This window comes from Cyprinodon variegatus, unplaced genomic scaffold (assembly GCF_000732505.1).
Source record: "Cyprinodon variegatus isolate N-32 unplaced genomic scaffold, C_variegatus-1.0 Scaffold273, whole genome shotgun sequence".
Taxonomy (NCBI): Eukaryota; Metazoa; Chordata; class Actinopteri; order Cyprinodontiformes; family Cyprinodontidae; genus Cyprinodon; species Cyprinodon variegatus.
Window position 1 is genome coordinate 96,101 of NW_015150726.1, and position 24,786 is coordinate 120,886.

Here is a 24,786-nt window from a genome sequence, read left to right on the forward strand (position 1 = left end):
TATATATATGTATACATAAACATACATATATACATACACATATATATATATATATATATTACAGGGCTCGATGTTAACCGTCGCCCGATCTGCCAGGGCAAGTAGTTTTTATTGTTGGGAGAGTACAAATTTCATTGCATTTGCCCACCGGGCAAGTGCAACGATCGCAAAAAAAATTATCACTCAAAATTACTTTAAAATCACCGAAATTCGCTGAAAACGACCCAGAAGGGTTGCCTGCGCCATTTTTGTTGTTTTGTACACATTCTCGCGTGAGTTGAAAAAGCTGAGTGATTATCCGCCAGATGGCGTGATTTTTGTCCACCTAGCGGTAATTTTGATGTAGTTACCAAAACGAAAAAACAAGCTAGAAAGCGCTATCATATGGCAGTCTTCTGTACAGTGATGCAGGTCATACATTAAAAAATGTTCATTAAATTTTTTTCTCTTAAACGTTGGAGAGGTCAGGGAAAACTAATCCTGAGTCAGTTAAAAGTCAGGGAATTCTGAAATTATGTAAGACTGTGGAAACCCTGTATAAAATAACTATGTATAATGATTCTCTAGAAAAGTCACATTATATTAATAATATTATGTTGTATAAACATACCGTGACTCTAAAATAAAAGTTATTCATTTGTGACATTGACTTCTGTCTTGTGATTTATGTTAAGTTTTTAACATACAATTTATATTTTCCCAAGCACACAACATTTTAAAGCAAAGTTTAGTTTGTGCAGGAAGGATTGAAATGCATGTTAACACGGTAATGTAGGCTTGAGTTCATTATCTGACGCATGCATATACACACCAGAAACCTGTAAACTTAAAAAAAACTGAATTACAAAAAACATTTAAAAAACAAACATGTTTCATTGATATATTTACAAAAATGAATATTAGGAACAAACATTATACTGGGCAAGTAAAAAGGGTTTCTGGGCAAATGAAATGTGAAAGTCACTTGCCCAAAGGGCAAGTGGTAAAAATTCTTAACGTCAACCCCTGTATATACATATACATATATACACATATACATATATGTATATAAAAACACTTTACCAGGAAAGTATTGTATTAAAGCCTCCTCCATCTGCCGCTACTAGAAAACCCTAAACAACCTCGAATCTGTAGAGATGCATCCAAATCCCTGCCTTAAACCTCAATCCTCTTCTATCTACACCATTCCAAACCTTGAGTAAGTGATAATCCTGACCCTCTGATCTGGAGGACCATCATGTCACAGTCCTAAACAGCAAGCCGCTCTGAACCGAATCAGACAGCACAATCATCTTAAATTCACATTTCTACTAGGCCAACTTAGCTCAGACTGAATATTTAACCCACAACACAGACAAAAAAACACATGAAAGCAGTTAGTATAACGTGGTTATCCTTTTGCGGTCCCTCCATATGTGTGTCTGAATGAGACCGGGTGTCACAGAGATGGGGGTGAGAGAGAGCAAGCCTCGGAGGAAGGAGCATTATAACCTGGGGATTAAATATTCTTAAAAGGGGGTTATTTTTGAAGCGAGCAGCACAAAAACAGCCAGGAGCTGAACTCAGACACGTGCACTGTTAAATACAAATATATGCACTTTATTTCTTACCACTGCAGTCATTTTGGTTTGTTTGGGTTGGATCTGAACAGCTGGATGACAAGTCTACCCCTCTCAGCCCACCCCTGTCAACATATGCCCTGACCCTGTATCTCATGATGTCGCAAACTAGGTCAAAAATGAAATTAAACCCTATATTTTGTTGTTTTTTGTTTGTTTTTCCTTAGATTAAATTCTTTCAAACAATTCCAAGGGTAAGAAAAAGGCATTTTTGGAGGGTTTGAGGTGGATCCGACATTTTGGGCTATGACTCCTTTAAGACGTCTTTAAAATTTAAACACGGTAAGGTACAAGCAGAACAGGACAAAGTCGTGGAGAGAGAAAAAAGCAGACTCAGTGAAAATCTAGAGGACACGGATATCAACGGAAAACAGAAAAGAATCATAAGCCGAAGGAGAAAAATTGACTTAAATTCTGAAGGATGTGTGGGGAAATAAATGAGAAACTGTTGTGTTAATCGGGATGATGAGGAGCAGCTCAGTCAGAAAGAAAGGAGGGAGACTGGGGAAAAAAGACTAATCAGAGTGAATGAAACTGAAAAGGAAACAAAGTTAAAGTTTAACCAAAGGGAAAATCTTACAGTGATTTTACAGAAAATAATCCAGAATACACAGGGAGCAGAGCAAAACATATACAGAGGAAACTGAACTTAAAGCAACACACACCAGTAATGCACAGGAAAATAATGAAAACAGAAAGACAATGAAAAACTAAAACATAAACACAAAACAGAGACCTAAAGATTACTATACCAAGAAGCTGTAATAAAGTGCAGGTTGAATAGTTTTATGCTTTATCTGACTAATGAACTCAACCAAACAGAACACAAGGAAAAACTATTTCTACCTACTGAGCTTTTCACCTTTTTGTCACATTACAACCACAAACTTTAAAAGAGAGGACTTAATGTAAAACAACAGCATAAAGCAGGTCGCTCTGTGAAAGACAAAAAAAGGATCCTTTTTTCAACATTCTTATTAAAATAAATTTGTAGTAGGATATAGCTGTGGTTAGCAACCCAGCATAAAGCATTCAAGGATCCATCTTTTTTTAGGTATATCTGAGTCCCAAACTGTCCATATCTCTGATAGATGAAGGTTAAATGCAATTGTTTAGTGCAAACAAGCATGCTTCTTCTAACTGGCTGCTCAGTGGAACAGTGGGTAGCATTGCTGCCTTACAGCAAGAACGTTCTGGGTTCAATTCCTGGTCTGGGGTCTTTCTGCTTGGAGTTTGCATGTTCTCCCTGAGCATTTGTGGGTTCTCGCTGGGTACTCCAGCTTCCTCCCACAGTCCAAAAACATGACTGTTAGGTTAATTGGCTTCTCTAGATTCTCCTTAGGTGTGAGTGTGTATGTAAATGGTTGTTTGTCTCTGTGTTGCACTGTGATAGACTGGAAACCTGTCCAGGGTGGACCCTTCCTCTTGCCGTAGACAGCTGGAGATAGGCACCAGCACCCCTTGTGACCCCACTTGGGGTTAAGCGTGTCAGAAAATGGATGGATGCTTCTTCTAACAGATAAAAGTAGCATTTTGAAATTGCACAGCCAGAGTCCTGATAGAGAAGCAATTCCTATAATTTCAATTAGAGCTTTATTATTCAGAGGGCCTCTTGAAAACAAACTGTAATCTCCATAGTTTAGTCGAAGGCTCTAAAAACTTTTTGGTTAACAAATCACAGGGTTCAAGGTTTAGAACTCAAGTTCCAAATGCTCCACATGTCAAAGCGTCTAAAAGATCTAAAACTGGATTAGCTTCTTCAAGTGTCCATCTAAGTGTGCAGACTTCAAATAAGAAGCTCTCTTTCTGAATCAGAGAGAACTCTGGGTCTCCTCTGCTTGATTCAGACTGATGCCCGGTGTTATTACTTCACCACAGTGGGGGTTTGCTCAGGTCCTGCTCTTATAAAAATAACACAACCTCTTGCAAAATGCATTATACGGTCTGCCCAGGAGGCTGTGTCTGCTTCTACTAGAAAATGAAACAATAAAAATGCTGGCAGGAGTTAAGGGTGTTTATATAACATGAACTTCCTCCTTTATTCGGTAAGTCCATTCCAATGATGATCCTCTCATTTTTTTGACATGTACTTTTACTATTCCAATAACTTCACAGACAGGAAAACAGAGAGAGACACCAAAGAGGAAAGCAAAAAGCCAAACATGGGGGAGAAAGAGGCTAACAAAGAGAGCAAATATTTTGGAAAGTCTCAGAGACTGAGTTGGATGTTTTACCATCCCAATTTCTTTTTTTGTTAGTTTTTCTTCTCTCTTCTCTTCCATACAAAGGGCTGCAATAATGATTTTGCTAATCAATGAATCTGTAACTATTTTTTTAGATAGTAAAATGTATCTTAAAAAACACGCTTGACAGAGTTTAAAACAAACGAAGCTAAAACGGTGCCAAGGGTTCTGAAAATATAGGGGCAGTGCCTATTTCCAGCATTCTAATCGGTCTCCGCCAAGTGACGTCAATTGTTTATCTCGGGCGCGGTACACTATGCCTTTTCCACTTAAAATGGCGTCTTAGCAACAAATGTCACGTGACTGGCGGAGACCGATTTTCCTAAATCCGCCCCTGTTTTCAGGCTTATGTTAACTGTAATGACTTATCTTGGACAGGCTGCTATGTAAACAGGCCTTTAGTCCTTCGTTTAGCTATGCTGCGGTTGTTTACACTACACCTTTTCCAACTAAAATGGCGTCTTAGCAACAAAAGTCACGTGACTGGCGGAGACCGATTGTATTAAAATGTTGGCATAACTCCTGTTCGGAGTAATGAAAAATGAAATAACAAATAAATAACTAAATAAGTTGACGATTATTTTATCAATCGAATAACACTATTAATTCAGCAATTTTCAAAAACGTCCAGTTAAACATGCTAAAACTTTATGCATTATTAATAATCGTGGAAAAACTGAATTAGACTGTAAAGGAAATGATAACTACAACACTAAACATGTTAAATATTGTCTAATTTCTCCAAAGCAGAATTAAGATCCCCTTAAAACCTTCAACTTAACATGCTCGTTCCACTTCTTTTTTTAAATCTCCTCTTCTTACCATGAGGACAGATATAACAGCATTCAAGGATTTCTCTGCAAAGAATGTAAAGATTCAAAAAAATATTCCTGTTTTTTTTTTTGTTTTTTGTTTTTTTTTCAAAAGACACAGCAGTACAGGTTACAAGATTTTAATTCAGCCATAATGGAGGTTAGATTTTTTGACTGTTTATTAAATTATTTATTTATACAATCACAAGTAACTGTAAGCTTCTTCCTCCCATTTAAAAGAAAACAAAGATATAAAAGAACAAGAACTGCTTGACTGACTGATTTATTCCAGAATACTTTCTATAAAGAACATGCATTGAGCTGAAAAATGCTGTAGAATAATGTTAAACCAAACACTTCACCTGACAATGTAGAAAACACAGCAGTTCATTGTGAACCGCAACTCAATATTGCACTAACCGGATTTAATTTCTATTGGTAGACCAAAGGGGAAACAGTACCTGAGTTAAAAGAGCATTCACACTTTTGCTTTAAAAAAAACAGGGGATGTGTCTTCTTTACTAAAGAAAGCACTGTTGCGTACAATAACAGCCTGCTTTCCATTACAACCTCCAGACACATTTTCCCAAAACATGGTGCCAGGTCCTGATCCGCCCGGCAGATGCTGCCTTTTTTTCATTTGTTTTGACTCAATTAAGAGCTTTTGATGTGAAGGGAAAACAGATATTTTATCAACAGCGTGCGTCAGCCTGTCTGTGCTTGTTATATGTGAAGGTGCATTCATTTTACCAGGCTAAAGCCACACCTATGGCCTTATATCAGAGTTACCAGGCTGCACAGGTAAGGAGACAGGTGTGGCTTGTTCAGACCGAAGGGCTTCCTGGTAAAGTATGAGAATTCATTGAAGAGAGAGTTTCTCTGTGAGCAGAAAAAAAATGCAAGTCTGGACAGTTGATTGGCCTGAGGTTGTTAATAAAAAGGTGGAAGCTGTAAGACACACCTTCGCTGCACCGCAGGTTGTGGGTTTAAAGCTCATTATGACACGGTTTAAATTTCAATGTGACTGCTCAGGAGGCAAAGAAAAAGAGCAGCTGTGTTTCTATCAGCGGCTCCACAGAATTACCAGCAAACCTTTATAAAAGTCACTGCAAACGCAGAATAAACATGGCTGCAATTTATCATGTACAGATAATAACACTGGAATAGAGTTATACTGAATAGTAGGAGTATTAGTGCCAGACTAGGGGTTTAAATCACACCTATCATGGCGATTCGATTCAGTATCAATTTCCTGACCCAACGATTTGATTATTTTCGATACTCATGAATACATCATCATCTTTTTCCTTCCGCCATGTCTGTCTTGCCTACCGTTTACGCGACTGTGTGTGTGCACGCGTGCGGAAAGAGGGTAGCGGCTAAAGGAAGCGAGGTTGGAGGGCAAAATAGGTTTAGCAACACCACAGCATGGGATTCAGAATTACGTCTGGATAAAAATAGACCGGAGGGAAAAAAAACAAAACATGAATCAATGCTCTTGCAGACGTGTTGATGCATTGGATCGTCGGCTGTTGGATCGATGCATCGATACAAAACGGTTATTATTTACACCCCTATGCAAGACTAATGAGAATTTAGTTTTTGATAGACTGTAATCTGATGAGAATAAATTAGTAGAATTAAGAATATAAAGTTATCATATTATTAGGATAAAGTCGTAATATTACCAGATTAATATAATAAAATTGGGAGATTAGTCATATTATAACGTGATTAAAGTTGTACCATTGTGAGTCATAAAATTGCAAAAATCAAGACATTATTTATTTAGAACTCTTGCCCTGTCATCCCCCGCACGGAAATAAGGATTGCTGCGAATCTCATAAAGTTATATATATCGGTTTTTCAAATGTAAAAATATTAAACCTTTTAGAACATAAGCATCAAGTTATTAGCTACTTTGGCTGTGATGGTCAGTTATTGTTTGAAAAAAATGTTGTATTGGGTAAAATTCAAGTCACGTTGGTCTTGTGACACTTTATAGACCGCATCTATATAGAAGACTACACCCATGCAGTTAAAGATACAATCTTATCTAAGCATTTTGGATCTGGAGCACCTGAAGAATTACACATATAAAACAATCCCCGTCGCAGCTTCTCAGGTAACAGTAGACTCTTTTATTACCTTGGAACATGTGACTGTAAATCATTTAGTAGTTTACCTTTAAATTTTCAATCTCTTGTTATTTAGCTAAACAAACTGGTACATTTATTGTAAATTTTCAACCTGAAAGACAGAATCTCACCTTCAACACAGAGAGAAGGTGACAAAGTCACCTACAGTAGTTTACCGCTCCCCATCTGCTGTTATAGCAGTGCAATTAAACAATTTACCTCCATAACCACCAATTTTATAAGGTTTTTCGTACTGCTTAGTCTTTTATGACCAAACCGCAACAATCAAGCAGCCTTGTGCAAAAAGAATAAAATAGTGCTTCTTAGAGTGAAATGTCCCACTTTGCCTCCTGCTTGATTACATGTTTTATAAGCTTTAGTGGGCAGCAATGGGATCAGCTGAACTGCTTTTGTCCCTAAGTGTCATGTTAACTTTTAAAGTTTTTGCCTTTAAGCGAAAACCCTCTGCCAGGTTTCTTCCTTTTATTTGTCGAAAAAAAGACCCTGGAACAAGCTGGTGCGGGTTAAGATGGTTTAATCATATCCAGATGTTTGCACCACCTGAGCTGACTGCTATCCATGCAGAGCAGACCTTCAATATGAGCTCCAGCCATTTAACCCAACTACTTACCTTAGGTCTAAGATGAGCATGTAATCTATTTCCCTTTTCCTCTTGGAAAAATAATCACCACACCATCATTGATAGAAAGGACGGTGAGATCATGGAGACAGATGTGTGTATTTTGTTAAAAATACATTTAGGGCCTTAAGCCAGGCATACACTGGATGATAATTTCAATCGTATTTAGCTACAGCTCAAACGGTACAACCAAACCGCAGGATTTAAAAGTTCGTAGCTCCCGATGCATGAAAGTTCACACTGTGCAGCCTGATGCTCTAATGCGATGTACCTGCTCACACTGCACGTCAAAAAAAACACACGTCAGACTCAGTGCCGAGAGATGGTGCTGGTCGAGCTTGTCAATCTGGAACAAGAAGAACTTCCTTGTTTGCAAATGTACAGTGCTTTAGGTTCTGGTAAATTGGCTCATGGCTCCTCTTCAATGGCGAAATTTACCCACAAACACCTCACGAAGGCCGACTGAATTTCAAACATCTTTGATTTTCTCTCGACCTTATGATTGCTGATTGGGAGGTGGTCGCGAGAGGCTGCTTGCCCCTCATTACACCCTTTATCCTACATGACTGTAGGCCGAAACTCTGCCTGATCGGAAAAAAAAAATGTTGCACGGATGGAGAATCAGCCCTAAAAGAGAAAAATCATACAGTGTATGCCCGCCTCTAACGGTAACACATTGACAAAGGAAGTTTAGATGGTTCACAAACATTAACTCCCCACTTTTAGTATTTATTTCCCAAAAAGTGAAGAAAAAAACAGTTCACTGGACTTTTTCCAAGTACTTTTTCTCATCTACAATACTTTTAGTATAGTAGATGAAAGATTTTATCATGTTTTATTAAAGCTGGCAGTGTGTAAGAAATTGACAGTAAAATCCAGCTGTGTCTGATACCAAACATTTTACCTTGTATATCAGATTTAGCTGTTAAAAAAAGCCTTCCTTCGTCCAAGCAGGTGCAGAAAAGAAGTCACCAGCATGATCTGAGAGTGTGCATGTAAAGCTGCTGCTTACAGTTCTGCAATCAGCTTACTATAAGTGCCAGGCATACTTCCATCTGTGTAGTTGCGGTCTGTGCAAAAACATAGATACTTCACTTTTAAAGATGATGTCCTTCCAGTGAGAATCTCACTTCCTAATTTAAGTTTACATTAAAATAGCCAGTTTATATTTATATTAGATCTTTGAGAACACCAAACCGGTCTCTTTTAAAGTTCCTTTTTCATTTCCTTAAATGATCAACGATGTTGAAAAAATATATATTTCATAACCTAATAAAACTTCCTATTCTATCAAAACTGGGGATTTTATTAGAGATGACCCATAAGAAATGAAAAACATTTCTCCCAAGAGAAAACACGCCTAACGCCATAAAGGGTTTAGTTACTACAATTGCTGGAAAGTGCAACTCATCTGCCTCACTGCTAAAATATTTATCAGTGTGAGTCCAGCTGGAGTTAGATAGTCCATATCAAAGTGTCATTAGTGTTTTATGTTTGTTTTAAAACACTTTATCAGAAGAAGTAGGTTCGTCAGGACTGTTTGGTGCATTCATTGACCTGATGCACATCTCCAAAGGGGGAGTCCAGTATCAAAGTACCTTTCAACATTTATTACATGTTGATAGAGTAGACTTACTTGGAAACTACTTATATCTTTAAAGCTAAAAGGGTGGAATGGTAGAAAAACTATCACTTTAAGCAACAGTGGAGAGCTCCTTAAGCAACCTAACGGTGTATAGTCTCATGACATTTTAAATGTATAAACCAGTGGCTCACTCTGGTTGCATACAAAGTTTTTCAAATCACAGAGGCACTAGATATTTGGTCACGTTACATTTAACCAGAGTAAGACACTCTTTCTCCTTCCAGCCTTTAAAGTGGTGATAGTATGCTTAAAGTGGGTCCACCACCACAAAGAAGGGAAGAGAGTTGCAGCTAGCACACAGATTTATGCCTGTGAGCTGGCAGCAAGCACTTTCCCACAGCGACAAAGGAAAACAATGAGACCCTGGAATCAAACATCAATCTTTTTTTTTGGTAGAGTATATTAATGTCATTTAGATTTTTTTTTTTAATCCCAAAGCTCTACTCTATTTTTATCCTCAATTTACCTACAGTTTATCATCCTCATCATGTCTGACTTACTTTAGTGTCCCATGTGAAGGAGTATTCCCACAGCATTATGGTGCCACCGCCACCTGTCCTACTGAGAACCATGTTTTGAATGACATGTAGTGCAGAAACTCTGCATTTTGCATCAACAAATGAATTCACCTCTCCACTTTGCCATTAGTCCTTACTTGTGGAGAACAGAATAACAGCGACCATGACTCTGTTGTAACCTTTCAGGTAACGCTCACCTCTGCTGTGTTCAAACCTCAACTATAAGTTCATCCCAGGTCAACTGGCTGCAATGGAGTTTTTTTTTTAATCTTTTACTATATTTGTAAAATTATAATAAAATAAAAAAAGAAATACATCTTTTTATTTTTAATCTGTACAGTGTTGTCATGTTTAGCTTATTGACCCATTGAGATGTTTTTCTGTTTTTCTTCATCGCTTTCTTATCTTTGATGTACAGAACCTACTGCTACAAATGGACAAGATGAAGGACGTGATTGTTTGTTACTCTGTTTTTTATTTAAATCCATTTCAAATCATTTTATCCTTAACTGCTCATTAACCAAGCCTAATTTTAGCTAAACAACCAAAGCAGATTTTTGTTTTTTTATGTTTATTGAAAATATAAAAAATTGGCTTTAATACTTGCAAGATCCGATGTCATGACTAAATATCTTTAAGATGTTTTTATCTTGACTGTTGTACAACAGTACAATAATACTTGAAGATTTGGGTCACAAAAAAAAAAAATGCACTGGCTCGATCCAGATACAACAGCCACTCACATTTTGGTTGTAGCCCTTCTGCATAAGTAGCCATGTGTTTGGACATGCAGCCGGTTTATTGGCCAACACACAATAACAAAAGCCTGTGCTGAGCCAAACAGAGCAACTATATAAATAAGATGTGGGTTTGATGGCCCCCCTCTGATATGCAAATGTGTCCACAGAGATTACTTGCACATTTTGCAATATAATGAACCCCTCTTTTCTCAGCAATACATGTTTTTGCCGTTTTTCTCATTGTACTTCCCACCTTCTAACTCCTACTTTAGTCATGGTGTAGAACCAATGTTTACGGTTTGTTTTCATTTTATTTGCTCAGGTAAACCATTTTACTCTTTTGGAACAGACAGGAACAGAATATGTGTCCCCCTCTGTTTAATAATAGTCGCTGTGTTTTTAGGTAAACAGGGCTTTTATATATATAGATTCGTAAATTTATTTTATTTTAAATTGAGAAATAATACTTTTGCCAGACCCTATATTAGCAGCGTGCACAAAGAAATAAAAGTTTCCAATGCAGGGTGTGTCTCTCTGCATGTTTTAAGCTGTCTGCAACAAAAAAAATGAGAACAAAAGCAAAAGAGCTGATCCAAGTCATGCCCTAATTTCCCTCCCTTATATCCTACGCAACAACCAGAAGAAGACCCCCAACCCCCACTGGAAAGCACTGCATATATCTCACAAAACAACAAAAGAATGAATGAAAAGCACACTCTGTTTACCCAGATCTCTGCACATCTGGGGCAAAACTGCAGACAAAACGATGAATATGTACAAAAAAAAAGCAGAAAGATGGACACGATTCTCTGTTGTGCCACATTGTCACATTTTTAGATTTAGAAACACCGCAGCTCAGTTTTATGCCCCCACTCTTTTCACCACTCCAATTTGATCCACAACCTTTAAAGCTCAGCCCCGAAGAATGACAACAACAACCTCTCTTCTTTTTTCCCCCCTAGAGGCACTTTTCCTCCTTTAACCCTGCAGGACAAACTCTTCGATTGCTCCTGACATGTTATAAAGAAATGCACCCCAGCTCTGCAAGGGAATTAGTTATGGTGTTTTGTGTGCTTCTGTTTGTACGGCCCTCATTTATCAGTCCTGGTGACAGCTAAGCAACTGAATGACTGCCGCCGGCCTTCCTACGACTCACCAGCAGCAGTGTGGGTGGCTACAGAGATATAAAGACAGAGAGTTTCAGAAAAAAAAAAGGAGAGAAGAGACATGAAGCACAGCGGTGTGTTGCTGGGAATTTCCACCTCTGATTCTCTAGGCTATCTACACACCCTTTGTTAGCCAGAAGCTTGTTTGTGAGTTTTTTTTCAAGCACTTAAAGGATCCATTTGAAGTTCAAGAGATTGCTTCAAAGCAAGAGCATTATTAAGATGGTACTAATGGTTAGGGAGATGTTTTTAAACTAGTATCAAAGCACAGAGTACATACCTGGACAACACATGTGTTTAGAGCATCAAACTCTGTGTAAGGAGAGTCTTTTATTGGAGCCCTTACATTAAGCTGTATTCTGACATAGCTAGTCCAGGTTTAATGGCAGATCAAGGTGGTGTGAGCCCATCCCTGACCCTGAAAAAGACCAGAGAAACATCCTGTGACACGATTACAACTCACAGTCTCGACATGGTTTACCCGTACCCTGGAGCGGCTCGCATGCAGTGTGAATGTGTGAACAGGAAAAGAGGATGTGGCTAAGAGCAGCACATTTGAATGGAAGCCAAAGACGATATAAAGTAAGACTTTGTGCCTCGTCCAGTCAAAACTGTGTTTGAGTGTATATGACAAGTGGAAAACATCATGATGACATGGATGTGAAAATGACTACATTTGAAACTAGCATCAAGAGTGGATAGGTTTGAAGCCTCTCCCCGTGTTACCCCTATAGACATAACCAGCTTAACACTACGCATCCTCTACCACCCATATCACCGATGTGCCTCGTGTGATTATGTTTTACAAAGTATTTGTTTAGAAACTATTACATTTTTTATGGATTTTACACTTGCAAACCTTTTCTTCTCTCTTCTGCATTCATTGACGCAATCCCCAACCGGCCCCTTAGCACTAATCCTGAGTACTAACCCTCCGTTTGCGTGTTCCAGCGAAGGGTCAGCCAAATTAAGTGCCATCCCAAACCACATAGTGGCTAAGGCGAGTGGACCATCCAGCTCTTAAATAGTGAGTCTGCATTAAGTGCGGGCTCACTGTGGCCGTTTCTCAATATGCGTTCTTGTGCGTTCTCGTGTGCTCGTGAAACGGCATCAGCCTCAGCCCGAGCACTGTTCCAATTGCAGAGAACACACCAAATCCCTGGATGTTGTTTTCGCCCCGCCCTCTTTATCGAGTATGCATCAGAGCAGACTTGTCAGTTCTTGAGATTGACAGCTGTCCCAGCATGCACTGCGGCAGCAGCAGCTTTCAATGGAGCACTCAATTGAAAGTTAAAAGTTCTCTTTTCTATTGTTGTTCAATAAAAGTACGTTTTAAGATCATTTGAGGCGAGAATATAATACTTTAAAGCATCACTATATGGTCCATTTATCGATTTAATGCTTAATTTTAAAAAAGATTTACGAAGTTGAGAGGACCGCGGGAACCAGCGGAGCTCTAAAGCTAACGGCAGCCCGTCTGCAGCAGCCCTCTCTCGGCATAGCAGTGTGTGAAGGACCGCTGGCTCTGATGGTGATTTTATTTGTTTTTTTGGCAAAACGTTCATTTGATTTGTGTTTATCTGACTGTGTTCATTATTATTCCCCCACTAAATGTAAAAAGTCATAATTTATTATTATCTAGAGACTATTAATAACAGGAGGTGAAATGCAGCTCTAGAAGAGCCATGTGGTGACGTCACAAGTACGCTTCTGTTCCAATTGACCCATATCTATGCTGCGTGCTCGCGTTCTCACCAAGTCCAGACTTTGCTGTGCTCTTGCCAAGACCGGACTTTTTCGTGAATTGAGAAACGGCCTGGAATTTGGCAGCAGGTGTAACAGCAGCTTGATGGTGGAGGAAAAGCGTACATTTAAATGTAAGTTCCAACAGAAAGTTACTGACGAAAAATCCCAAGTTAGGAATAAGAAAAAAAAAAAAATAATTAATTCCAAAATGAAAGCCCCTCCTTTAAATAGTTTTGTCTGACTGTATGCGTTTATTTTGGGCTAGGTGTTAAATTTCATGTCATCATGCACCTCAGAGCCGCAGCCACGCACATGGGACGTCGCTGTGTTGCCTTAGCAACGACTGCTTCCTTTTTCCGCTGGAGGGAAAAAGCCGTGCCATTCTCGTTTATACCCCCCACACCTTTAATCAAGGCGCCTTCCACAGCTGTGAGTGAGACTTGACTTGAGTTTAGTGTTAGTGGTTAGGGGGCGTTTACATCCTACTTCTCCGTTATTTCTTCTACCATCTTTGCCTGTATGGAAGATGACGATCTCCACCCATTGGCTCGGCATAAGTATTACAGAGCCTAATCCAGCTTTGTCAGCGCCAGGTGGTTTCATATTTACACTAAAGCTTTCATACCTCATTGGACTTCATGTAGATGTAGCCTTAGTGTATTCACAAGAACGAGGTGAGCAGGAGAATTAGCACGGGCACATGGAAGGTTGCCATACAAAGTGTTTGCTTTGTAAGCCATGTTATACTGATTAGCAGAAGGCAGTGGATGATTTGTTTTCACTGCGGATCAATCGGCTTTTCTTGTGTCACTGTTTTTTCCTTGTTCACTGCAGCACTAGAGCAATACCAACCCCTAAACAATCCATTGCAACTGTATGGTGTTGTTTAAATGAAAGTGCCAAGAGAGAACTGCTGCCTCAAAATGTTAAGCTTTTAAAATCACCTTAAAACCTGACTAAATGCAATAAAATAAATTGATTCATCCCATTAGATTTGTTGTTGAGAAAGTCAATCACTTCAAGCTTTTGTCTTCTATTAGCCAAGACAGGTCAGCTAAACTGGTAAAACCTAATTCTGCTGGAAAATATGCAAGCAGGAAAGGGTTTAAAGACTTGGACCAATAAACCAAAGCCGCTTTAATAATAAATAGATTTTTTCTTATTAAATATGTCCAACAAAGTTACAAACATTGTTTCTATGCTTCAGCAACTAAAGGGGAACTGAAGATATTTATTAAATAATACTGAAATCTTGAGAATACATCATGAGGGTCAAACAGAAAAAACAATCAACACAAAAAAAGGAAGTAAAATAACTTTCGAGCTAAATGTTTTTGTCCCTGAAACATGATGATGGAATTTTGTTTTCTGGAAACATGTTAATCTTCCATCTGGCATCATCATGTAATCAGCTTCATGCAGGTAAGAACATATGTATGTTTTCAGATTGCATAGCAGATATTCTGTGAACAAAGACTTTTTTTTTTTATTCTTATCAAAGAATGCACCAACTTTTTCACGCAACGTCCTGTCTAGAGAATTTGAACACCAGCTGGGAAAGGGACGAACCACCTGCATAAAGAGACTCGCCCTTGACAAACATTGGTTGGACATGTGTTTATCTTGAAGCTCAGGATCCCAACCTTCAAATAAGAGTGGAGTTGGTTGGTTTATTAATGTGACAATAAAAACTGATGCTTCCTCTTAATGGCTCCACTAAGGAATAGGGTCATAAGGCTGCATCCTTTTCTTCCAAAGAAAACTTTCTGAACATTTATGATGTCAAAAAATAATAAATATCTTCAAGCATCAGTCAGTTTCAACCTAAACCATAAGATTACTGCAGGGAAGCTGGAGATGAAGCTAGATTTTCCTTTTATGGGTATACTTTTAACAAAATAGCAGCTTCTTGAGAGTTGAATGCTTTGGAAAAGGCTAGCCAAAACCAAAAAATCCAAATCTGACAGAAAATCAGTGGGGTCCCCTGAGCAACTGTGTTATGACCATATTGTGTTATATTGGCAGCGTCCTAAGGAAATCGCCTCACAGTGGGGTCCTTGGCAGCCGAAAAAATGCGCCTACCGGCAGTGTTCTTTGGCATGCATGAGCTCAGTCAATCGTTCTCCTGTCCAGCTATGTGATCAACAGTTTGTACTGAAACTGAAATCTTGATTACAATGCAAATTGTAGTTGACAATAAAGACTGATTAATCGATCTTTTGCAACAAAGAGGTGGAAAAGTTAGGATGTGGATTCCTGAAACATAGCATGAATGCTAAAAGTAAAAAAAAGCTGCAGCAAACTATTAGTTATACGATCTTCATACTTTTACAGCCAGTTTACTGCACTTTTTATTGGGTTTTAACTGAATTGCATATGTTTATATCCTCAAAACCTTCCATTTAACAGCCGCTGTACTTTATTGACCTTTATTTCCTAAATGCTTTATAGTGCTAAGTTTGACATGGAAGCAATAATAAAAGCAACCTTAGTGTAAACCTCATTGTTAAGGATATTTGAAAACATTGCTACTTTAATTTATTTATTACTTTGTTTTTTAAGAAAATGCACATAATGTTTAACATAACCCCAACTAAATAAAGCTTAAATCTGTCTTAACTGTGCATCTGAAACCTTTTTACTAAACTAAACCTATTGCATAACTCAAAACATCCTTTAATTGGACACAGTTTTGCCAGATAGTTACACTTTACAGCAGCTGTAGTGACGCTGTGTGGAGGAATGTCCTCTCCAGCGATCAGAGTAGCGGCTGAATTCATGCAATGCCCTTTTGTTTTCTACCAATTTTTGGTATGAACATTTAGATTTTTTATTTCTATATGTGTTCTACACTTGTCATCAAATCCACTAATTTATACCAGAAGTTATTTCCGGTAAGTGAGAAGAACCAGTTTTAAGATCCCTCAGTACCAGGGATAAAAAAATGGGAACTCTTAAAAAACAAAACAAAGAGAAAAGGACTTGGATAAGTTTTTTCCCAGAGTAATAACATGGCTTCTTCATGCGTTTGTCTCATAAATCATCTGACACAGTGTCTTGTTTCCTGCATAGCACCAGAATGTCAGGCTGGTAATTAGGGTTTATTTGGCTTATTAAGTCGTGTCGTGTTAGAGGTGGAGCTGCCAACCAAACATGTTTACAACCTTCATAATAACAAGCTCTCCCTGCCTTTCAATCACAATCTACCAACAAGCACGCATACAAAAGCAGTACATACTTCTGAAATGGTTTAAATGTGAAGTGCTTCCATCTACAGTTTTGCATGTTTAAAAATAATTTATTTAACAGGAACTTTGTAGCTTTAAGTTTTACCGCTCACAGCCACACGTGTGCAGACATAATAGTCTGCATTACTGCATTGAGAACCATTTCAACACCCACAAACAGGATGACGATGATGACAACGATACACATATGCAGCAGAGTTGATGTATGTGTGAAACCATGCTGTATTTAAAAAAAACAAATCACATCTATCAGAAGAGGGATGTCAAAACTGCACTTAGAAGAAGTGAAAGAAAAAAAAATAAAAAGAGGATCGTAATGTTGCTGATGTTTATTACCATACTTGGCTGCCTTCTGCACCCATCTTTGGAAACACAACCTAAACAAGGCATTGCCATCAAAGTATTCAGTGTGAACTTGGCCTTACTGTCAGCACGGTCAGTCCCTGTCCCAGTTACAGTGAGTAATACTAGATGATGAGACTACATGATGGCTAGTTAGCATCCTGCATGGGGTCTATGGGATATTGTCTCTTTTGCTTCTTTACTATTAGAAAAACTGAAAATATGTGTGAAGATTTTCAGTCATCCAGGTCATGGTCAAGATTGAAAAAGTTCATTCTAGGCAAATGGCATGTACTTATATAGCGCCTTTATTCAAGTTGGGAGACTTGACCAAAGCGCTTTACACTACATTCATTCACCCACACACACACACACACTGATGGTGGCAAGCTACATTGTAGCCACAGCTGCCCTGGGGCTCACTGACAGAAGCGGGGCTGCCGTACACTGGCGCCACCGGGCCCTCTGACCACCATCAGTAGACAATGCAAGTGAAGTGTCTTGCCCAAGGACACAACGACAATGAAAGCTGGAGTCGGGGCTTGAACCGTCAACCCTTCGATTTCAGGGCAAACTCCTACACTGTCGCCCAGTAAATGGACATAAAGTTTTCTACAAGACGTTTCGCCTCTCATCCAAGACGCCTCTTCACTTCTAACTAGTGGTGGGGAGCACTGAGATCGCTGATGGAGATTCTCAGTCATCCAGGTCATAGTTATTCCGTAAGTTCAAAAAATATCCACTGGACTTGGTTTCCAAGACTGAAGACGTTTCGCCAGTTTGAATTGAGAAAGCTTCCTGGAGAGGTGGCGAAACGTCTTTAATCATGGAAACCAAGTCCAGTGGATATTTTTTGAACTTTTACGGAAGGAGCACTGAGATTATTATACTGTAGGTCTAACAAAGAATTAGGGCCAATTTATGCTTTTGACGCATAGCCTCTGCAACCGTCAAATCTGTCTCTGTGCGCGATCACGCCCCAACGCGCAATCGTCGTTGCACACCTCAAAAAATCCTGACTACATGTCAGATGGTCGCAAACCCACGCAGACCTCAAGCGGAAGTGCGCAGACAAAAAGCAGCTTTGATTGGTCCTTGGTATGCCTTTCCAGCTGTCTGTTTGGTCCTTCTTGAATTTGTGCGGGGGCGCGCCATTTTTAAAAACTGAGGAATAATTACAACAATGGATAACCGCGACGAAAGCTTGATAGAGGAGGTTCGGAAGTACAACCACTTGTACGATGCCTCAGACATGTTGTTTTGGAAAATAAACACTCCCGCCGGTGCCGCCGGAGAAATTCTCGCAAGTTCTTGAATAGGCTTCCCCTAGCGCTGTGGCGGGAAAATGCTGTGCGTCCCTAGAAACTCCAGACCGACGTTGCAGAAGCATACCAGCAAAACTGGTTTGCGACCAGACACAAGCGAAATTTGATATGTGGGGTTGCAGAAGTATAATCCGCCCTTTAGGGGGGGACAAAAGGTGGCTTTGATCTCTCCCACTGGATTGGCTCAAAATGGGGGGTGTTAAAACAGAAAATGAATTAATCATTAGGAGAGTCTGGAGACTGGTACTGTTATGTTTTTTGTTGATGTTTTATTGCAACCTGACAAAGAAAGGTAGAAGAGTAATCTATCATGGCGAAATGCATTGTTTAGTCCAACGGTAAAACCTATAAAAGTCCATCTACAGACAGAAACAAATAAAGAGGAAGCTGTAGCCCTAATCTATGTGGCACAATGCGAATGCAGGTTTCACTTTTTCAGTGTTTAACGCAGAGTGAAAACACAAGTGAAAGCTCTTAGAGACACATTTACAAGAAGCACTTATTCACTTTTATTTATTGGATGATTTCTGACACAGCTGCTCAGTGGCAGAGGAGAAGGTGTTAAATAAAAAGAATAAAGTAAGACATAAAAGACCTGCTGCCACCTCCTGCAGCAAACACACAGACTTCAGTAAATCCAACCATCCTTTTAGAAGTTGAGTTTTTTTTGCACAAAACAATCATTGTTTCTAATAGCTGCTAACTAAAATGAGCAGAGCTCTGTGGGTAAAGATAGCTTTAGGAAGGAATGCCACGCCTGTGGCTGATAATCGTCTGGGGTTAAAAGTTCAAGTTGCAAAGGAAGAAAGGTAGACATTGAAGATTGATTCATAAAACGCTTAACATGGGTTATTAGAACTTACTGAATTGGTATCTCTTTCAGTTATTCACAAGTCTTTTTGGTCATGAGTTTATTTTCCATTTCAAATAGACAATTTGAGGTTAACTAAACTCAATACAAGGAAAACTGTGTTTGTATCTCTTCTTTTGAAAACAACCAAATGGAAATAGTGGAAATAGGCTGATAACTGTTGATGTCAATTTTTGAATGAGGATGCTTCTTTTCTAAAAGTAGTTAGCTAATCCACACTTTAATTCTCTTTGTCTGCTTATTCAGTGAATTGCTTGGCAAAAGCCGTGCACACAGAAAACCATACAAACGCAAACTCAGACCTAAAATGGCCAACTGACCTCATATTCATGTTTTTGTAGGTCAGAGGAAGTCAGAACACCGGTGGAGGATCCTGGCATGCACAGGGACAACATGCAAACTCAATGCAGAAGGCACCGGAACCTCTCAACATCTTTACTAAGATATAGTGAACTTTATTGGATTCAGTGACTTTTCTTCTTCTTTCCAAGTTGGACAATGTATGAGATTATCAATTATCCAAGTGCTAGGTCTATATTAAAACACTTGATTGATTGATTGATTGATTGATTGATTGATTGATTGATTGATTGATTGATTGATTGATTGATTGATTGATTGATTGATTGATCTCACAGTAGATAAATTCACTTTTTACATCGACTCCATAGTCAAGAAGAAAAGGAAGGTGCCAAAAGGATGGATGGATGGATGGATGGATGGATGGATGGATGGATGGATGGATGGATGGATGGATGGATGGATGGATGGATGGATGGATGGAACAAATGAAATCTCTTATTTAACAGGATTATTATACAGTATACAATATACTATACCTAACCCTATTGCACAGGGTATTATGGAGCAAGACCCTTAACCCCACACTGCTCTCCGGGCGCTCCCACCCACAGATATAATAAAGTTTAATTATTTTATTATTATTACTAAATGGGTATTTATATAAACTGGTATTTATATATATAGTTATTGCACTGGGTATCTGATATAAATTATAAAACAGGTCATTGCACTGGGTATTAAATAGTAATTGCACATTAGATATTGCAAAAATTATTGGAGTTATAATGCTGCATTGTAAAGTCTAATGGCAGCAGGGATGAATGACCTGTGCTAGCACTCCCTTTTACAAACAGGGTGTATAAGTCTTTCACCAAAGGATAGCTTTGCATAGCTTTTTACCTTCTGGCATTAGGAGAGCAGAGCCCGCCTTATTTGTGTTATAATTAAATTTCAGATCAATTGATATGATATTATTTATAGCTGAAAATAAAAAAGGAAAAGGATATTGTGTTTTATCAAAGGGAAACAATAAAGGCCCAAAATCAAAACATGTTATTAAAAGTAAAAAGTAGAAAATGACCAGATTGTTGTCATATTTAGACATTAAAACGATGGTGACGGTGCATAAAGAGAAAAACAAAAATTAATCGGAGTCTTTGAGGTAATGTTCCTGTCATGTAATTCCTCCATCTTGCAATGTGTGAGAACAGCAGTCCGAGTTTCAGACTCAAAATTCAAATATGGGACATTTTTATTAAATCAAATACCCTGCCAGTGTGAAATCTTTGTTTTCGCTTCACTTCTTCCACAACACTGTCACCTTATGAACTGTTCAATTCATAACAGCGAATGCCAAACGAGCAGATCATAAGCATGAAAAATGAGCTTCAGAGTTCCTTGTAACTGATATTCAGACGTAGTTCAGAAATCAGCCGTTATCAGCATAACAGGGACAGTGCAGGCATCAGCGCACAGACATAGATGCCAGCACTCATCAGTTAGATTGAAAGCTAACACTCAATGTCCCATAATAACACAAGCCGATAGGGACAAATGTGCTGACAGTTTGAGAGGACACCATGCACTGTACAGCTAAATCAGCCTGATCTGAACTGTTCTTGTTATGTCCTTTATCAGTAACACACACAGGCAGACACTGACTAATTCAACACTACCTCTGGTGAGGAAGTCAAAGAGCTGGAAGATTCCCGCAGCATTTTTATAACAACAGCTGAATGTAATGCTGTAGTGGGATGAGAAACAAAAAAAGAGGCTTCAACAAATCTTCTTAGCAACTACTAAAACCAGTTTTTCTTACAAAAGTGGTTAAAAACTAGTTAAGACTTTAAATGTAGAGCTCATCCTTTTACATGCAGCTGCACTCTACTGGTCAGCTGGCTTAAAGACAGCCATAACACTCTTCTTCCCTTTACCATAGAAAGAAAATTAGGTTGTTTGTTAATGATACCAGTTTCTAAAACCATTAGCAGTTAGGGGTGGAAGCTCAGGTCGTCACCCTTAAAGAGATAGTTTGTAAGTTTTACTGAAAAATTATGTTTGAAATAACCTTTTTAATTGACCCTTCACGACTAAAACATCATCACTGTCATCACAGTAGTTCAACGCTGATCACACATTTGTACGGGAGAGGATTAGGGCCACTGAAAAAATAAAAAAAGTTAACCGATTTTAAAATTTAATTTCAGTATAATATGAGAAAAAAGTCAGAATTCTGACTTAAATCTCTGAATTCTGACTGAATTCTGACAGCTAACAAACATGTTAGCATCAAGCCGTAGCCATGTCTGTTTTAGAGACTGACAGCTAACAAACATGTTAGCATCAAGCCGTAGCCATGTCTTACCCATGTTTAAAGACTAAACTAGCTCTCTTGTTTTAATCACCTTCTGCTCCTCGATTAATGAAAAAGCATCACCAGGGACCCCTTGGGCACATAAAAAGTCACCTAATTCCATCATTTTCCTCCAATGTGTCACTGGCCCGCTCAAACAACTCACATCTTTGTCAGTGAAGCTAAAGCTCCCACATCTCTTCCTTCATGGTGCCCATCTACATTAAGATCCAAAATTCTGTGATTAAAGTCAGAATTCCAAGAAAAAAAGTCAGAATTCTGACTTTAATCTCATAATTCTGACTTTTTTTCTCAGAATTCTGAGATTAAAGTCAGAATTATGAGAAAAAAAAAGTCAGAATTATGAGAATAAAGTCAGAATTGTGAGAAAAGAAGTCAGAATTCCAACTTTTTTCAGATTAAACTAAAGTCAGATTAAAGATTAGATTAGATTAGATTCAACTTTATTGTCATTACACAGGTACAGGTACAAGGCAATGAAATGCAGTTTAGGTCTAACCAGAAGTGCAATAGCAGCAAGTGCAGGATAAATAATGGTTCCATAAGTACAGGACATGGGTTTCTACTGAATAAATATAGAGATGAATACCATAATAAACAGAATTTTACTAATATATTTGTCCTATGAATATAATATATAGATAACTAGTGTTATAGAATAGAGTCAAAGTCAGAATTCTGACTTTAATCTTAGAATCCTGACTTTTTTCTCAGAATTCTGGGATTAAAGTAAGAATTCTGAGGGGGAAAAAGTCAGAATTTGGACTTTAATCTTCTGAGAATTCTTTAATCTCGGAATTCTGAGATTAAAATCCGAATTCTGAGAATTCTACTTTCCCATATTAAACTGAAATAATATCTAAAAATCAGTTAACATTTAATTTTTTCTCAGTGGCCCTAATCCTCTTCCATACCTTTTGTTGCTGTAGCACCACAATTTCCACATTGTGGGGGAATATGTGGTTTTACTGTGGTGTTTCTATTCTATTCTATTAAAGAATCTAATGGGATCCTGGTTATAATCTGCTGCAGACTGAAATAATAACATGTATTTAAGACTTAGTACACACTTGAACAACTGTAGGTGTGACAGCAAACAGAAGCACAGCAGTCTATGAGCAGCAGAGCTGTCATCTGTTTTCATCTGTTTGCTTTTTCAGTTCCATCCACAGCTGTCCAGCTTTACTCACATTTCAGAGCCTGGATCAGCGCCTTGCCGTCTTTAATCAGCTCCTTGATGAACTTGTTGGTTTTGTCCAGCTCCAGTTCATGGGACCGGAGCCTGTCCCTGAACTGAGGGCTGTCCAGGTAGCAGTCACTGAACTCCAGGGCGGGCAGTCCCATCTTCTTCTAAACCAAGAAAACCGGTCAAACAAAAACAAAAAGAAAAGAAAAAAGAGGAGTAGGATGTAGATGAGGAGGTGGGAGCTAATACTACTACTTCTACTGCCTCCGCAGTGATGGTAAATACAATTATATGAACACAATCCCAGAAAACTCTCCTCACATAAACCCCTCTATGATCTGAATTTTACACAGGAGCAGATCTATACTTATTTCCCCATTAAATAAAATAATGGTAATAATAAAAAACGCGTCGCAGATATAGAAGCTTGGTCCGGTGCAAAGGTATCCACAATAAAAGGTAAAATTGGTGATTATCTCCAGAGGGGTTGTAAAAAGGTTCCGAGGAGGGATGGAGGTAGAAGACAAAAGCTAAACTTAGCTCCAGCTCCTGGACCGGGGAGCGATATGTTCGCTGCTGGGCGGCTTTAAAACAAGCCCGTTCAGAATCCGCACATCCCCGCAGACTGCAACAACCCTACTACACAAGCGGATGATCCCCCCAGACTGACGTCCATATTGACCAATCAGACGCGGGGAATTAAGAGCGTCACTAATGGGGCGGGCGCACACGAGACGCCCAAGAGCTTAAATAAAGGAGAAGGTGAAGAGGTCTCACTCTGGAGATATTTTTGTTTCTCGGTATGATTTTTTATGTTTCTTCTGTACAGTTAGATTAGTTTAGATTAGATTAGATTAACTTTATTGTCCCAAAGGAAATTTGATTTGGGTACAGACTCACTGCATTCACGCATAAAAACACTGCTATAGAAATTCCATTATAAGACAATAAATAATTAGGAATTACATTTACAATAAAAAAAAATGTATAAGAACCCTTCATTAAAAAAAACTGTTATATGAGATAATGAATACATAAGAAAAAAGCATGTCAGTTTAGTTTAAATTTTGAATACCATTGCATATTCCACAATTTATTTCTTGATACTGTTTATTTCCTTAATGGAAAGCGGAACAAATGACTTCTTATAGCGGTTCAATCTAAAGGCAGGGACTCTAAGACGTTAACCTGAGGAAAGAAACTGATACTCTGAAGTTAATTTGGTTTATTTTAATTCATTTTATTTATATAGCGGCAATTCACAACACATGTCATCTCAAGGCACTTTACAGTTCACCAGATCATACAGTTAAATTAATTCAAAGTTTTCTATCTAAGGAAAACCAGGTGATTGCATTGACTGGGATGCAATCCCTCACAATAAGCATGCTTGTAGCGACAGTGGAGAGGAAAAACTCCCTTTTAACAGGAAGAAACCTCCAGCAGAACCAGGCTCAGTATAAGCGGCCATCTGCTGAGGTCGACTGGGGTTCAAGGAGACAAAAGCAGAGTTAGTTACACTAATAAAAGCGTAAATCTAATTTGCAGACTTCTTTACAAAATGTTTGAACTCACTGTATATGGAGGACCTCCATAACTACAAAAGTTGCTTTATAATTATTATGTAAATTACCCTTATTATGTAAATACGCGTGGATGTTATGTTATTTTTACTTTTTTCTTATCTTATTGTGTTGTGACCGTCACTATGTGTAAAGCTGCTGCTACACTGCAATTTCCCAGCTTGGGATAAATAAAGTACATCTATCTATCTATCTATCTATCTATAAATTATAGAATTGGAGAGATGACAATTTGTATAATTACATATAATTTCCCACCTCCAGGCCAATCTAATGGTCAGTTTGAC

The 24,786-nt window shown here is 38.5% G+C and overlaps 1 protein-coding gene across 1 annotated transcript in view; it reads right to left on the reverse strand.

Annotated features, from left to right (window-relative positions):
- The window catches only part of LOC107089935 (rho GTPase-activating protein 26-like), a 109,399-nt gene extending 85,863 nt beyond the window's left edge, over positions 1–23,536 (reverse strand). The window contains exon 1 of the mRNA XM_015383002.1: positions 22,921–23,536. Within this exon, the coding sequence (XP_015238488.1) occupies positions 22,921–23,074 (154 nt within the window). The 5' untranslated portion in view covers positions 23,075–23,536. The remainder of the gene's footprint in view (positions 1–22,920) is intronic.
- Positions 23,537–24,786: the final 1,250 nt, after the last annotated feature.